The 14,114-nt window shown below is 64.9% G+C and overlaps 1 protein-coding gene across 1 annotated transcript in view; it reads right to left on the bottom strand.

The window, feature by feature from the left end:
* Positions 1–14,114, bottom strand: part of GNA12 (G protein subunit alpha 12) — a 40,415-nt gene that overhangs the window by 3,326 nt on the left and 22,975 nt on the right. The window contains exons 2-3 of the mRNA XM_054718246.1: positions 12,334–12,549; positions 950–1,000 (exon numbers count right to left, since the gene is read on the bottom strand). Of these exons, the coding sequence (XP_054574221.1) occupies positions 950–1,000; positions 12,334–12,549 (267 nt within the window). The remainder of the gene's footprint in view (positions 1–949; positions 1,001–12,333; positions 12,550–14,114) is intronic.

The raw sequence follows: 14,114 nt of genomic DNA, 5'->3' as shown, positions 1-14,114 counted from the left end.
AAAGACCATCAGGTACGTCAGCAAGGGAAAGAGAAGAGCCGGAGGGGGAAGCGCAGGGGAGAGGGTCTGAGTGACCTGCACCGCGGCGCGTGGACTGGCTGCGGGAGTGGCGGCACCCACGGACACGCCGCGAGGAGCCGGGAAAGCCCCGGCTGGCGGGCATTAGGAATGGCTGCAGTTTCCCAGAGCGACAGGGATGGTTCTGACTTCTGGAGTCTCACCTTTCGGAGACAGGCTCTGAGTATCATTGATGAACTAATACAACCACGGATATGCTCCTGGGGAGGGGGTGGGGCTGATGGAACAAGACGGACCACAAGGGATAATTGTTCAACCTGGGGTTTCATGGACTTTTTTTTTTTAAGCAGCTCTCATTTTAAAATTAATTAATTAATTAGTTGTTGTTAATCCTCATCTGAGGAGCTTTTTCCCCTGATTTCAGAGAGTGGAAGGAAGGGGGAGAGGCAGAGAGGGAAACACCGCCGTGCAAGAGACACAGCGATTGGTTGCCTAATGCCAGAGCCTGCAACTGAGGCACATGCCCTTGACCAGAATCGAACCTGGGACTCTAACCCGCAGGCCGACGCTCTATCGGCTGAGCTGGACCAGCCAGGGCTCAGCAGCGCTCTGTTTGCACACGTGTGAGTCTCCACAAGAAGAGGTGACGACACCCGTCTCCCTCACGGGGATCCGCGCGAAGGGATTCTTGCAGAAACACCGCCTCCCATGTCAGCCAGCAGGACTGGCGGTCCATGAACAGGAGGGGAGTTCCCTCGCGGGAACGGGGTGACCCTCCCCCGAGCACCTGTCCCTCCGCCCTGCCCAGCAAGGGCGGGCATCGTCCTCTCCAAGGTCACCGGGCACAGCCCACCGGCTCCTCAGTCCAGCGAAGCCCGAGCACCGAGCTGCTTTGTTCTCCAGAGTCTCGGGCGGGCGGGTCTGTACTCACCAGCTGGCCGATCCGGTCCAGGTTGTCCAGGAAGTACTTCACCGACTCACCCTGCAGGGAGGAACACAGAGCGCAGTGTCAGCCGCAGCCCCAGCCTGGCCCACGGAACTCGCTAGGGCGATGTGCCGGGCCACAGTGCAATGGCACTCGCGGGGGATGAGACACGTCTAGAGGAGCGGCCAGTGAAAAGCACGCACACGTGTTCCTGAGAAGTAGGATGGCCGGAGTGCACGCCCCATAGGGATGGGCGCTCTGAGCGGTCCCTGGAGCCCAACTCTCGCGGCCCAGGGCTCTCGCGGCCCAGGGCTCTTGCGGGCCTAGGCCTCTGCTCCTTCACTGAGGCTCTGCGGGAGGCGGGCTGCGCCTTGGGAAAAGCAAGGCGGCACAACCCACACCCTCGGCAGCGCCATCTAGACCTCGGAGGGGAACGAGGGGGAGGAGCGAGGAAAGGAGCTGGAGGACAGCACCCCAGCTCTGAGGGGTCTTCCCCACTTGTCCCGGTGGCCCGCCCGGAGGAAGTGCCGAGTCCACTTTGGGAAGGACCAGCTCCCATTCTACAACGAAGGCCTCTGGCTGACTTGTTGCGGGTGGGACAGTCTTCCTGTGGCACACAGAGCACGCCGAGCGAACGCAGCCCCCCGCCCCCCTCCCCTCCCCCGCCCCACAACAGGAGGCTATGGGCGTTGACTGGGACCGTCCGCTCTGCGAGTCGAGCGGCCAGGCCAGCGCGGAAGGCACCCACAGCTCCAGGGAGAAAGACACCTCCCCTCCCCTCCCGCAGCCTGCCTCTGCCACGTGACTGCCGGCCCCTCCCCTCCCACTCGCAGCCCTGTGAAGCGGGAAAGCCAGGATCTGGGACGGGAGGCAGTGCGTCCCGCCGTGTCCGCTGGCTGCTGTCCGTGCTCTTGCTTTGTCTGCAGCCCCTGCCTCTCCCACGCGGACAGGAAACAGCTGCGAGGTAAGAGCTGTGGCGCCCCCGGCAAACCTGCCCGTGGCCCTCCTCCCTGAAATCCTCTCCCTCACCGCCTGCCTGCCGCTCAGGCCTTCGGAGCTCACGATGGAGACTGCGGGCCCTCCCCGGGAAGCGTGCGCGCTTAGCCCCCACCCACGCCAGAGGACAGACCTGGCACTGGTCTCACCTCGGTGACTGTCCTAGAGCAAAACCAGCGCTCGCTGGCGGACAGAACAGCACCTGGAGGCCCTGCGACAACATTCGCAATGTCCAGGATGCCACCCACAATCCCTCACTGTCCTCAGGGAGAAAAGTCAACAGACGCCAACTCAAATAACCCGGGTATTGGGGTTACTAGACAAAGGCTCTAGAGCAGCTATTACAGTTAGGTTCAACGAGGCAACAACATGCTTACGTGGATAAAGACATAAAAACCTTCGCAGGTACACAGCGAGTATAAAGAGCGCAGCGTAGAAGCTGCAGACGTTAAATGTACAGTGTCTAAGAGAGGAAAACTAGTGGACGGACTTAACAGACTGGACATGAGCCAGAAAGAATTAGAATAATATAAATAAAGATTCACCACAGAGGACAGCAGCCCTGGCCCCTGTGGGGCCGCAGCAGGCCTTACACCGTAACTGGAATCGGACAGGATCGGAGAGCCAGGCAGAGAGAATGCTTTTTGTATAAAAACAACACTTTCCTAATTTGGTGAAAGAGATAAATTCACAGATTTCAAGAAGCTCACAAACTCTAAACACACCACCGCGGAGAAAGTCGTGCTCAGGACACTCGCGCACGCAGCGTAGACGGCTCACTGTCCCGGTCTGCCGTGGAGAGGTCTTGTCCTCGCGAGGAAAGAGCTGAGCAAACTGAACGTCAACCCCTCTCCTGAGATCCCTCTGAGAACTGGCCTTGCGGCTGACTGGGGTCCCGGCCGCCAGAGACAGGCAAACACACAGAACCACAGCCTATCGGGGCCAGAGATGTGGCTACAGCAACTGACACATTATGTCCAGCTTTCAGCAGAAAATCACAAGACACGCTAAAAGGCAGGGATCAGCGTGAAAAGACAGACTCTTACGATGCTTTCCTTTTGCTATCCGTTTTGTATTCTGCAATAATTCTAGATGCACAGGAAGCTACAGGGACAGTACAGAGGCCCCGTGTGCCTGTCCCCCATTTCCCTTGATGGCCCGCCTTACACAGCGACAGCGCAGGGTCAGCGCCCTGCGCTCTATCGCGTCTGTAGGTGTGTGTTCCCCCTCGCAATGGAGAAGACAGCTCTGCGTCCCCCTCTGGATGCTGAGCTGGGTGAAGAGTTCTTGGACGTGACACCAAAAGCACAGGCCACCCAAAGTCACCTCTGAAGAAGCCCACGTTGGTACCATGGAAGTCCAGAGCCTCTGTTCCGCCAGAGACCCTCTGCAGGGGGAGGGAAGACAAGCTCCAGGGCGTACGGCCCACGTCTGACGGAGGCTGTCTGGAACAGATAAAGAACCGGAAACGCGACCGTAATAAACCCCTCCAAAGAGGGAGTGGCACAAAGCTGCAGACTTCACCCGGAGGACCGACGGACGGCAGAGGAGCCGGAGAAAGGCGCTCACTTCACCAGCACTCAGGACGCGCCGCCTGACGCACAGGCAGAGCCTGAGGCCCTGGCAGACCTCAGGGCCTCCCGCCTGGGCGCGGCACGGCCGACTCCATCGCGGTGGGTCGGAAGCTGGCTGGAAGGCTCCACAGGGGCAGCCCCTGCGTGTGGCTCACTCATTCCACAGAGCAGCCCCTCCACGCACGCAGCACCCCATGCCCGAGTCACTGATCAGAGATTAAAGCTGAGACAATCAGAAAACACGTGAGCACATCTGCAGCCAGCCACTGCGGGAGGACAGCAGCGACGCGCACCGCACCCTCGAGGGAAGCAGGGGAGGAGACCCGCCCCAAGGCCTCCAGCCATGGCGCGGAGACCACCCGGGAGACCGCCGCTGCACTGGCGCAGGGCACGGACACACGGTGGCGCCGTGAGACGTGGGGTGGGGGTGTGCCGAGGAACCAGCACCCTGAGACCCTCCAAACGCAGCGGTGACCTCGAGACGCGTCCGAGGCGATCTGCAGCCTCTCAGCGCGCAGTGACTCCGGCTCCCGGTGCCGCTCCCACACCCACTCGTTAACCTCAACGGAACCCGAGGCAGGGCCCTGGCACCCGCTTCCGACCACAGGACAGGTGCCGTGGGCGAGTTACCTGCCCACGTGGCACGCTGCACGGCTCCTCAGCACGGTTTAGGGCTCACAGGCGGGGACACCCAGGAAGGGAACCGAGCAGTGAGCCCAGGCCAGCGGGTGGCTGTGCAGGTGGCGGCAGCGAGAGGCCCCGGGGGGGGGGGGGGGGTGGGGGGCGTGCGCGCTGCGGCCGAGTGCGGGCAGCGTGATGGGCTCGGGGCTTTTAAACCGCTGACGGTTTCAGCCACGCTTCTCAAAGCCCGTGACAGGGCGCCGCCTGCCCCTCCACCCTCCACCCTCCTGCCACCAGGAAGCAGCAGAGGCTTCATCTTAGACCCCGGACACACAGCAGTGACGTCAGCACGCAATCCTAAAGAGGCACGAACACACAGAGCCCTGTGCTTCGGGGAGGCGCTGAGTCCAGAGCGGCGGTCGCCGACAAGTGGGCCGCGGGCCGCCGCGTCCGTGAGGTCCCAGAGGTTGGCGGCCGCTGTCCTGAGGGAAGCCCGCGAGCCAGGTGCCGTGAGCGTGTGGCCGCGGACCCTGGCCCTTGGCTGTTCTCTCCCGCCGTCCCCGCTCTTCCTCGGGGAACGGGGCACGAGGAGGTGTGGGGGTGCCTGAGAACACGCGGGACCTGAGGGCGCGAGCTCACCTTACCGCCACTCGGGCCGACGCTTAGTAGTGCTGCCCCGTGTGGGCCCGATTTACCGTTTGTACACGTCCCCTCGTCCGCCCGAACGATGACCTGCCACAGGACGCGCCGCGTCAGCCCCACGCCTTCCCCAGACACAGCAGGACGCACACCTGTGGCCACGGCAAGGCCGAGGACGCCACGCCACAGCCCGGCAGGTCCATCAAGCACCCCGCACGCACCAGCAGGACACTGTCCCTTTAAGTCTTTCCCACGCCTCCCTCCAACCCGGCTCACTTCCTTCCCCAGCAGCATCTCGGGGAGTAAGTTTAGCTGCCGCCACCCCGCCACCCCACCCCCCCAGGACCGCCCAGGCCTCACCAAGCCGCCCCTTTGCTGGCACCTGGACTCACCCGTGGGCACCCTTTCCAGCCGCACCGTCGAGGGAAGGGCGTCTGCGCAGACGGTCACGCAGTCCCAGCCCAGACCGCGGGCTCCCTGCGTGCAGGCCGCTCCACCGTCTCCCGCCCAGAAGCCTGGGAGGTGGCCCGGCTCAGAGCTGCCCCCAGGCTGGGACACGGGACAGAGGAGCTGTCTAAGCCCCCTCCCCCACCCCCACCCCCACCCACAGGCCCGAAGGTGACGGTGAGGGCTGGGGTGGGGGAGGGTCCTAAGGAAGCTGCCGCGGGGGCTTTTCACTGAGTGTCCGGTGACAGGAAGGAAGGGGTGACAGAGCACCCTGCGGCCACCGGGCCTGTCCCCCGATCATCACTTCTCTACGCTCCCAGCCCCACGCGCAGGCGTCCGCTCACGCACACCTGGGTCCCCCTCCGCAGGCCTGGGTCTGCTGACCGCCGCTCCGTGCACAGCTGCCCACAGGCTGCGGAATGAGGTGTCAGCACTGCGTGCACGTGAGCGACAGCAACTAGAACACGCCTCCCGCTGGGCAGACGGGCGGGCCCTCGCTCTGCAGACCACACTTAAATTCCCAGCCCCGCGCGCCGTCCCATCTGTCATGCCCACAGGGGCAGGAAGGTGGAGACGGGGCACGTCCAGCTGCCCAGCCACCCACCAACACCACCCGCCCATGCTCTCCCCTCCTCCCCACGGCGGCCCCCGCCCAGCGCCAGCCGAGCCGTGCGGAGCCGTGCGAAGCCAGCGCGCTCGGGCGGAGGCTGGGGAGCTGGCTGGACACGGTCCGTGCGGTCCGTGCAGGAGGCATGACCGGGCCCGCAGTGCCAGCTGGGACACGCCCCCTGCCGGGTTCCTGAAAGATCGTGGGGCCGTCGGCAGAGACCACGCGCCAGTAGCAGCCTCTCCATGGAGGTCCCGCAAGGTTGCGCCACACGCCTGACACGCATCATCACATCTGCCCAACCTCGTGTGCCATCCCGCCTCCCAGGGAAGAAGCCACGGCCTGGGAGTCGCCCTGCCTGAGGCCAAGAGGGCCGTGCCACCCCGAAGGCCGCTCTCACGCCCACGTGCGGGGCGGCGGCCACCCGTGGACGGACCAGAAAGGCCACACGCCAGGCGTCGGCACCAGGACGGCAAACCATCCCGAGGTGGCCTGGCTGCCAGGGGAGCTAACCCGCCCCCTCGCCGGGAGAACCAGGCCGAGGTCAGGGTGCCCCTCGCTGGCCGCTCCCCGTCACCCCCCCTCCCCCTCCTCAAGGCACTAAGGGGCAGGAGGGCTCTGAGCTCTTCCCTGTGTCAGGGCCTGAGTCACGGCAGTGCTGCGGCGGGCGCAGAGGGAGACAGGTCACGGGGGGGGGGGGGGGGAGGGGGCGCAGACGCTGCGCATAAAGGGCGCTTGTGCTCAGGGCTCCGCGGCCGGCTGCTGGCCTCCACAGACACCGACCCGACCTCCGTGGAGGGAGGGACGCAGGCGGCCCGGAGGCTCCCTTCCCCCTCCACCATCGGAGTGAGGGGCTTAGAGCAGACACCTGCTTGGGGCGGGGGCAGCCGTGCCAGGCGAGGCCCCGGAGAAGCTCGCATCCCACGCCCAGGAGGAGCGGGAAGGAACCCCGAGCTGCTGCCCGCCGCCCGGGGCGGTTTGTTTGCGTCTCTGGCGGAGGAGCGGGCCGCCCACAGGGATGCCTTTCTCTGGCCTTGCCAGCGTCTGAGTCAATGCCGCATCCGGCACTCCCCGCGGCCCCGCGGCCCCTGTGCAGCCCTTGGGTGGGAGGAGCCCGCACTCACGCGCATCTCAGCTCTAAACAGCGAGCTCACACAGAGCGCCTCCGGTCTAAATGCCGCTCCGTGGGACACGCGTTCCCAGGACACGCAGCACGGAGGGCGGGAGGGGCGTGGGCCGCCTGCACTGCAGTCACTCCTGGGTGCCAGGACTTCAGGGGGGGCCTTCACTCGCTGCTCTCCCTCACCTGAGCGGCCACATGAGTCAACCTGCCTCCACCCCCCCAGAGCCACGCAGGCCGAGCGGCCACCCGCGTCCAGACTGTGCGGGACGCAGTTCCAGGCGGGGCTGAGGCTGAGAGGTGACGTCTGTGAAACTGACTGACTGGCCAAGCCCTGGGCGATCAAACCTCCGTCACTAATGGACGCCGCCCCGTTCTCTTCTCTGCAGCGGGAACGGCGGGAAGCATTCCCCGTCAGCTTTCTCCCCTCATGAGTGGAGCTGGCAGAGGGGACGCGGAGGTCCCAGCCCGGCCGCCCCAGGGGTGTGTCCCGGAGCAGAGCCTCCACAGCCGGTGCCGGGACAAAGAGGACATCGGAAAGGTGTCAATAAACTGCCTCTCAGAGCAGCATGTCCTCCGCCGTCTCAGGCGGCGGATTCTGCTGGATGTTTCCCCGTGTGTGTTGTAAGCTCAGCAGACAAGAGTAAGCTGTGGGTTACGTCACAAAACCGGAGCTGTCTGACCACACGCTGCACTACAGCTGGTGGGTGAAGCTCCTCTTCAAAGGGGAACATTCACGCCAACCGGCGTGGCTCAGTGGCTGAGCGCTGACCCACGAACCAAGAGCTCGCTGGTTCAATTCCCGGTCAGGGTTGTGGGCTCGATCCCCAACAGGGGGCGTGCAAGAGGCGGCCAACTGATGATTCTCTCTTACCATTGGCATTCCTATCTCTCTCTCCCTCTCCCTTCCTCTTTGAAATCAATAAAAATATATTTTTTAAAAAAGGGAACATTCATTCACTGAGAAGCATAGATTTATTTTTTAAAATTCCCCCAAACCCAAAAACAGCATCCTGGTGATGGGCCTCAGCTGAGGCTGACATGAGCAACAATGGGGGGGGGGGGGGGTTGAAGGGGGGAGAGGAAGGGGAGGCAGCGAGACTCGGGGAGCTCCTCTCTGGTTCGAAGGACACAGACCTGACCCCTTCTCGCTGCCCACCGCCTCGCTGATGAGCCACCATCACCTGTCACCTCGCTTACTGCAAAAGCCGATCCCAGGCCTCCGTTTCTGTTACTGATGCACTGCCAAAGCGACCCTATTAAATAAAACCAAACCACGCCGCTCCTCTCCCCAGAGCCCACGGCCTTCCCGGGCCCTCACCAGGCCCTCCACACGCCCGACCTGCTCCCTCGGCCCAGCCTCCTGCCCGTGCTGCACTCGGAACACAAGGCTGGCTCTGCCACAGGCCCTTTGCACTTGCTCCTCTCCAGGCAAGAACACTCCCTCCCTCTTCCCCAGACACCCAAACAGCCTGCTCCCCGCTCCTCCAGGGCTTCCTCAGAGGCCACTCGGAAGCCACCTTAGGGCTCAAGCCACGCCTCGGCCACAGCTGTACGTGGCTTCCACCCACCGTGGGTTTGTGCTGACCGCCCGGCTCTCAACACTGTCAGCCTGTGGACAGGAGGGAGTCTGGCAACGCGTCCAGTCACCGCAAGAGTGAGACGCAGAGCGCAGTCCATGCTGCACCCACACAACGAGAGCAGAAGGCGTGGCCGGCTCTGGGGCGCACTCTCAGCCCACGACCATGCGCGAAGGGGAGCCGACGCGGGAGCACCAAGCGTCTGCTACGACCCTCTCGGCCACTCACCGGCCCGGCCAGGCTGCCCTGCCCACAGCCCCCCCACTCCCTGCCCTCCTCTCCTCTCGGCACAGAATACACACGTCACGGATGTGCACGCGCACACGCATACCATACCCCTCCCGTTCACGTATGTGCTGTCTCCCCGGCAGACCGTCAGCTCCGCCGGCGCAGACTTGTTTGTGTTCGTTTGCCGCTCTTTCCCAGGATGTGTAAGAGCGCCGGGCACATGGTGTCTGCTCCACAAATATGTGCTGAATGAATGAATTCCATAAAATTAAAGACACGCGGAGCACAGCTGCGAGGTGTCGCCATGAGCATACGTGACACTTCACTGAGCGTCTGTAAGAATCTCCTCACTCAGCGGAAAGCGAGACTCACAAACCCCCGTGTGCTCCCAGGGCGCCCAAGGACCCCATCACCCCGGGCAGCGCTGCAGCACGTGCAGCCGCCTCCGGGAGGGGCCACGAGTCCTGGCTCCGCGAGGAGCTTCGCGGCCTGCCGGCGGGTGCCCCAGGCCACCCGGCCGTCGCCCTAGAAGGAAGGGGTGACTCTCCCCCGCACCTCCTGTCTGGGACGCACTCCGAGCGCCGCCTGCGGCCGGAGCCAGGCCTGGGCCCTGGGAGGTCACCCACCCTGTCGCCCGGGCTGTGGGCTCTGAGCTTCTCACGCGGGAAACAGTCCGGGCTTTGTGTCACATGCAATCCTCTGTGACCGCCTCACGGCACACCCTCCCCCGGGCACACGCTCCACCTGCCGCCAGCAGCAGCCACCGCTCTTTCCAAGTAGGAGCTCTGGAATGTTCCGGACTGCACCCCACGAAGCATCGATGAAGGCATTGACCCCATCGCCCTACCCGGGGGTCTGCTTGTCTTCTCTAGTCTAAACCCGCAGACTGCAGTGTTTTAAGAAGTCGTCTTTATGGAGAAGACAGGAAGATTCCGGCTAAAGCCAGGCGGCCTGGGTGAGACTCAGGGGCGAGGAGGCAGCTGGACTAGTAACGGCCCTCAGGACATGAGCTGTCCTTTGCCAGGCAGGCTGTACTTCCGGTCTCACCCCCAATCACCAGCTACCCCCACCCACACTTCCAGCAGCTGGAGGAGACAGCCAGCAGAGCGGCCTCCATCCTAGCGCTGGGCCCAGAGGGAGGGCACCACACTCCTTTGTTTCACGTGGCCTCCAGGGAGTTACACAAAGTTGCTGTAGCTGCTACAACCCCCCCCCCCCCCCCCATCTAGCCCAGCCCCTAGTGTCTCGAAGGTTTGGGGAGAGTTTTCAGAAACGCGATGAAAACAACAGCAGCAAAAGCACAGACGCGTTTCAAAGGCAGCGAGGCTAACGTGCGCTGGCCTGCTGGGAGGGCCCCGGCCTGCTGGGAGGGCCGGGTGCGGTGTCCCGAGGAGCTGGAGCTGCACGCAGCACGAGCCTCAGGAATGCAAAGGGGCACGCGGCACCCCCTCAACCCCCGCCGGAGCCGCCCCGAGCAGGCCCGCCACGCCAAGTGCATGCGGTGTGCACCGGGCGAGGGTGGGAGGAGGGTCAGGCCTGGGAGACGCATGCAGTGACCGAGGGCTCCGACGCCCCGACGGCACAGGGATGGCAGCGCGCGTTAGGAGCGAGGCCACCAGCCCCAGGGCCCCTCCGCAGTTAGGACCCCGCCCAGCCAGCCGCAGGCCAACTCCCGGGGCTGCTCACTCCTCGGGTCCTACGGAGGCAGCAGCAGCCGCCGCCCGGGATGGGCACCTCTCCGCACGGCCGGCCTTCCCTACACTCGGGGAACGCCACAGCCTGGATGCCTGTGAACACGGCAGGGAAACGTCACTCACAGCAGCATCGCTGGACTTCCAGAAACGAAGACACACTGCTCTGAACAGAAACGTCCGCTCCGTGGCGGCTCCGGCTCCGGCTCCAGAGCCCCAGGATGAAGCCTCAAGAAAGCACAGGCCGCCCTGGCCGGTGTGGCTCAGTGGCTAGAGCGTAGGCCTGCGGACTGAAAGGTCCCAGGTTCGATTCCAGTCAAGGGCACGTACCTTGGGTGCAGGCACATCCCCAGTAGGGGGTGTGCAGGAGGCAGCAGATCGATGTTTCTCTCTCATCAGTGTTTCTAACTCTCTATCCCTCTCTCTTCCTCTCTGTAAAAAATCAATAAAAAATATATTGAAAAAAAGAAAGAAAAGGAAGCACAGGCTGCCATCTGGACATAAGCCGGAGGATGGAAAAGGGGCTCGCGAACACCGAGCAGCGGGAAGCCAGCGGCGGAGGCGCACCTGGGCCACGTCTTCCCACGCCTGAGCAAGCGGCACTGGCGCCACCCGGCAACGGAGGGCAGGTGAGGGGCTACCAGGCGAGCTCCGGGGTCACTGCCCCGCCCACAGGAACGTGCTGTCCCGGAGCGACGGGCTGCAGAGCCGGGCGGAGAGCAGGCACCGCTCCGCCACGCAGGCAGCTCGGCACCTGGTGTCTCCCCAGCTGCTCGCGGTCCAACAATGAAGATGACGAGGCCCACACCAGCCGTCACCAACTGGTGGCCCGCGAGGTCCTAAAGGTTGGCGACCGCTGCCCGAGACAAGAAGCAAGAGCCGTGCAAAGCCCAGGAGCAGTGACACACGAGGCCCAGTCTCAAAACCACTTCCGCCCGCGTCCAAGCTCTCAGCGTCCGGCCCGCCTCCCTCAGTGCGCCCTGCACACCGGCAGCAATTCCTGGGAACGCTGCCGATCGGATCTGTCACCTGGTGCACTGCGCGCGGCCACAGTGCGCCCGGCCGTGCCCCCCCCCCCTCCCCGCTGCACACCCGCTCCGGGAGGCACAGGGACGGAGGGTTCGCAGGCCTCCCCCCCGGCACGGGCTCCGTGGCTGCCTTGCGGTGCCCTCCTGCTCCCGCTGCCGTGCCCTGTGTGGCCTTGTGCTGCCGCCGCTGGCAACCACAGGGGAAGAAGCCAGACCCCAGGTGACGAGCCCAGCGGAGCCCGAGGAGCCGGACACGCAGTTCACAGCGCAGAACGCTCCCACCCGCCTCCACCCGGCCTGGCCAGTGCCGCGCCCAGGTCCCTCGGGAGCTAAGCTGGTCTGAGGGGAGGGCGCTGCGTGTGAGAGCGTGCCACGGGGTGCGTGGCCTCTGTGCGGCCGGCCCGCCTCTCCAGGGCGGCACCCACATTTCCTGCTCAGGTTCATACCTCCATGACTCCAAGTGGCGAGGACACGCGTCTTGAAAAGTTCAGGCTTAAAGTGAAGGGGAAGAAGCTGAACAGAAGCCGCTGCAGGAGCAGGTGAGCAGCGTGTCCCGGGAGTCCCAGGCCCCACCCTGCCCAGGGGCATCACCCCACCACAGACAGACCTAAACCCTGAGCTCTGAGTGACCTCTCTCACCCTTCGGAGCCCTCCCAGCCTACAGACCCGGCTGAGCCCGAGTCATCCACTCCCCCGGACACCGGGGCTGCGCGGCGCCTGCTGGGTGCCAGGTGAGCTGTAGGGGGAAGGTGGCCTCCGCCTGCCTGTGCTTGTGCAGAGCCCAAGGACATCGCCCGAGGTCACCATCCGCGAGGAACCTCCCCCCGCCGCCCACCCCTCCCCGCCGCCGCTCACTCACCAGCTGGAACTCGCTCCTGCGGCTGAAGGCCTCCCGGATGCCCGAGTCCCCCCAGAGGGCGCTCAGGGCGGGCACGTACAGCTGGAAGGTGGCGGGCTCCACGGGCAGCCCGGCCTTGTTCTCGAAGGCCATGAGGAACATGCCGTGCTTCTCGTTCTCCGAGTGCTGCCACGGGATGCCCAGCTTGTCCCGCGCGTCCACGAGGACCTTGGAGCCCTGGGGGGACAGAGGAAAGGATGAGTGAGCTGCAGAGGCCAGACCATGCAGAGCCGCTGTCCGGTCAGGGCGCGATGCCGTACCCCTGGGAACACGACTGTGCCCCGCAGTTACACACCCGGCGGCCGTGTGCCCTTTGCTGCCCCTCACCGGGAGGCTGGGAGGACACGCCTGGGGGAAGACGTGGCCACCCCGAGCAGAGCCAGCACTGAACGGGCCACGGCAGGAGGCGACAGTGACCGGAACCCCTCCCAGCACCACCACACCCAGACCCCGCCGAACCCGCTTCACCGGAGTAGACGCCGCACCACACCCCGTTCCCGCTGTCCAGCTCCCGGTTTCCCGACAAAGCTCCCCTCCTCCACGGGCAGGAGGGGCAGTGCCGCCTCCGCCCGAACCGCTGGGTGGATGGGAGCGGTGACCCGAGCCTCTCCCAGGCTGCGGACCTGCCCGCGGCTCAGTGCCGGGTGCGGGGGGGGGGGGGGGGCGCACTCCCCGGGGCCACTCCCCTACCGGGCGCCTGCCCGCCCCACGCACCAGCAGGAGGGCGGGCTGGGACCCTCACGGAAGCGGCTCTAAAGGCGCCCGAGCGGCGACGCCCCAGTGGCAGCGCGTCAGGCCCATCGCGAGGAAACAGGCAGAGAGGTGCTCAGCGCTCCTGCCTCGGCCCACCCCCCTGGGGCCTCCCATCTCCCGGCTTTCTCTGAGGCCATCTCAACAGACCCCCCTCCCCCCGCCCAGAACCCGAGAAAGAGGCCTCCTGTGGGCCCTCAGAGAGGGCTCCGCGTCCTGGCCGAGGCCGCTGCTCAGGACCTCAGCGCTCGCGCCCTGCCCTGCCCCGCACGCGAGGCCCGGCCCCCACGGCTCACAGCGCGGTCAGACCTCCAGACGTCTTCACACGCGAAGGGTTAGCCTCCCAGGCGCACGGCCCAGGGGCCGCTCGGTTCCTACGCCGGGGATGAAGGCGGGAGCCACACCGACACGGAAGGCCAGACCGCCATCGCTCACCTTCTACTTAGTCCCCTCGTCTGGAGGACAGAGGCATCACGGAAAAGATGTCGCTCTTCTGTCCTTTAAAATTCTCCGCGGGGAGACCTGAGCATCCACACCCACCCGGTGGCTCCTGCTGGGGGCGTCTGCTCACTCTGCGCCCCGCTTCCTTGTCGGCGAGAGCCGGGCGCTGGGGTGTCACATGCCCTGTCCCGGTGCGGAGCGGACAGTCGTGCCGTCGCCGTCACCGTCTGCGAGTGCCACCGCACAGCGGGCACGGCAGGAAAAGGCCCCTTCCCGGTCACTTGCCAACAGAGACCCCTTCCTCACCCACGAAAGCACAGGGAGAGGTGCGGGCAGAAGACAGCGGGCCGAGCCCTGCGAACCCCGAGGCAAGTTCCGCAGGAAGTGCTGTCCCACAGCGACAGGCGTCACCCGGTCGCCCAAACACAGCTGACGCCTAAGCGCGGGACGACTCCATCTCAGACTGTGTAACCCTCGGAACTGTTCAAGGCACACGTTTTAAAGGCAATTTGTAAATCCAGGACTTCAACTTCCAGTCAAAGAACGGATTC

This window comes from Eptesicus fuscus, chromosome 6 (assembly GCF_027574615.1).
Source record: "Eptesicus fuscus isolate TK198812 chromosome 6, DD_ASM_mEF_20220401, whole genome shotgun sequence".
NCBI classification, from domain to species: domain Eukaryota; kingdom Metazoa; phylum Chordata; class Mammalia; order Chiroptera; family Vespertilionidae; genus Eptesicus; species Eptesicus fuscus.
This window is presented reverse-complemented; position numbering and strand designations above follow the sequence as displayed.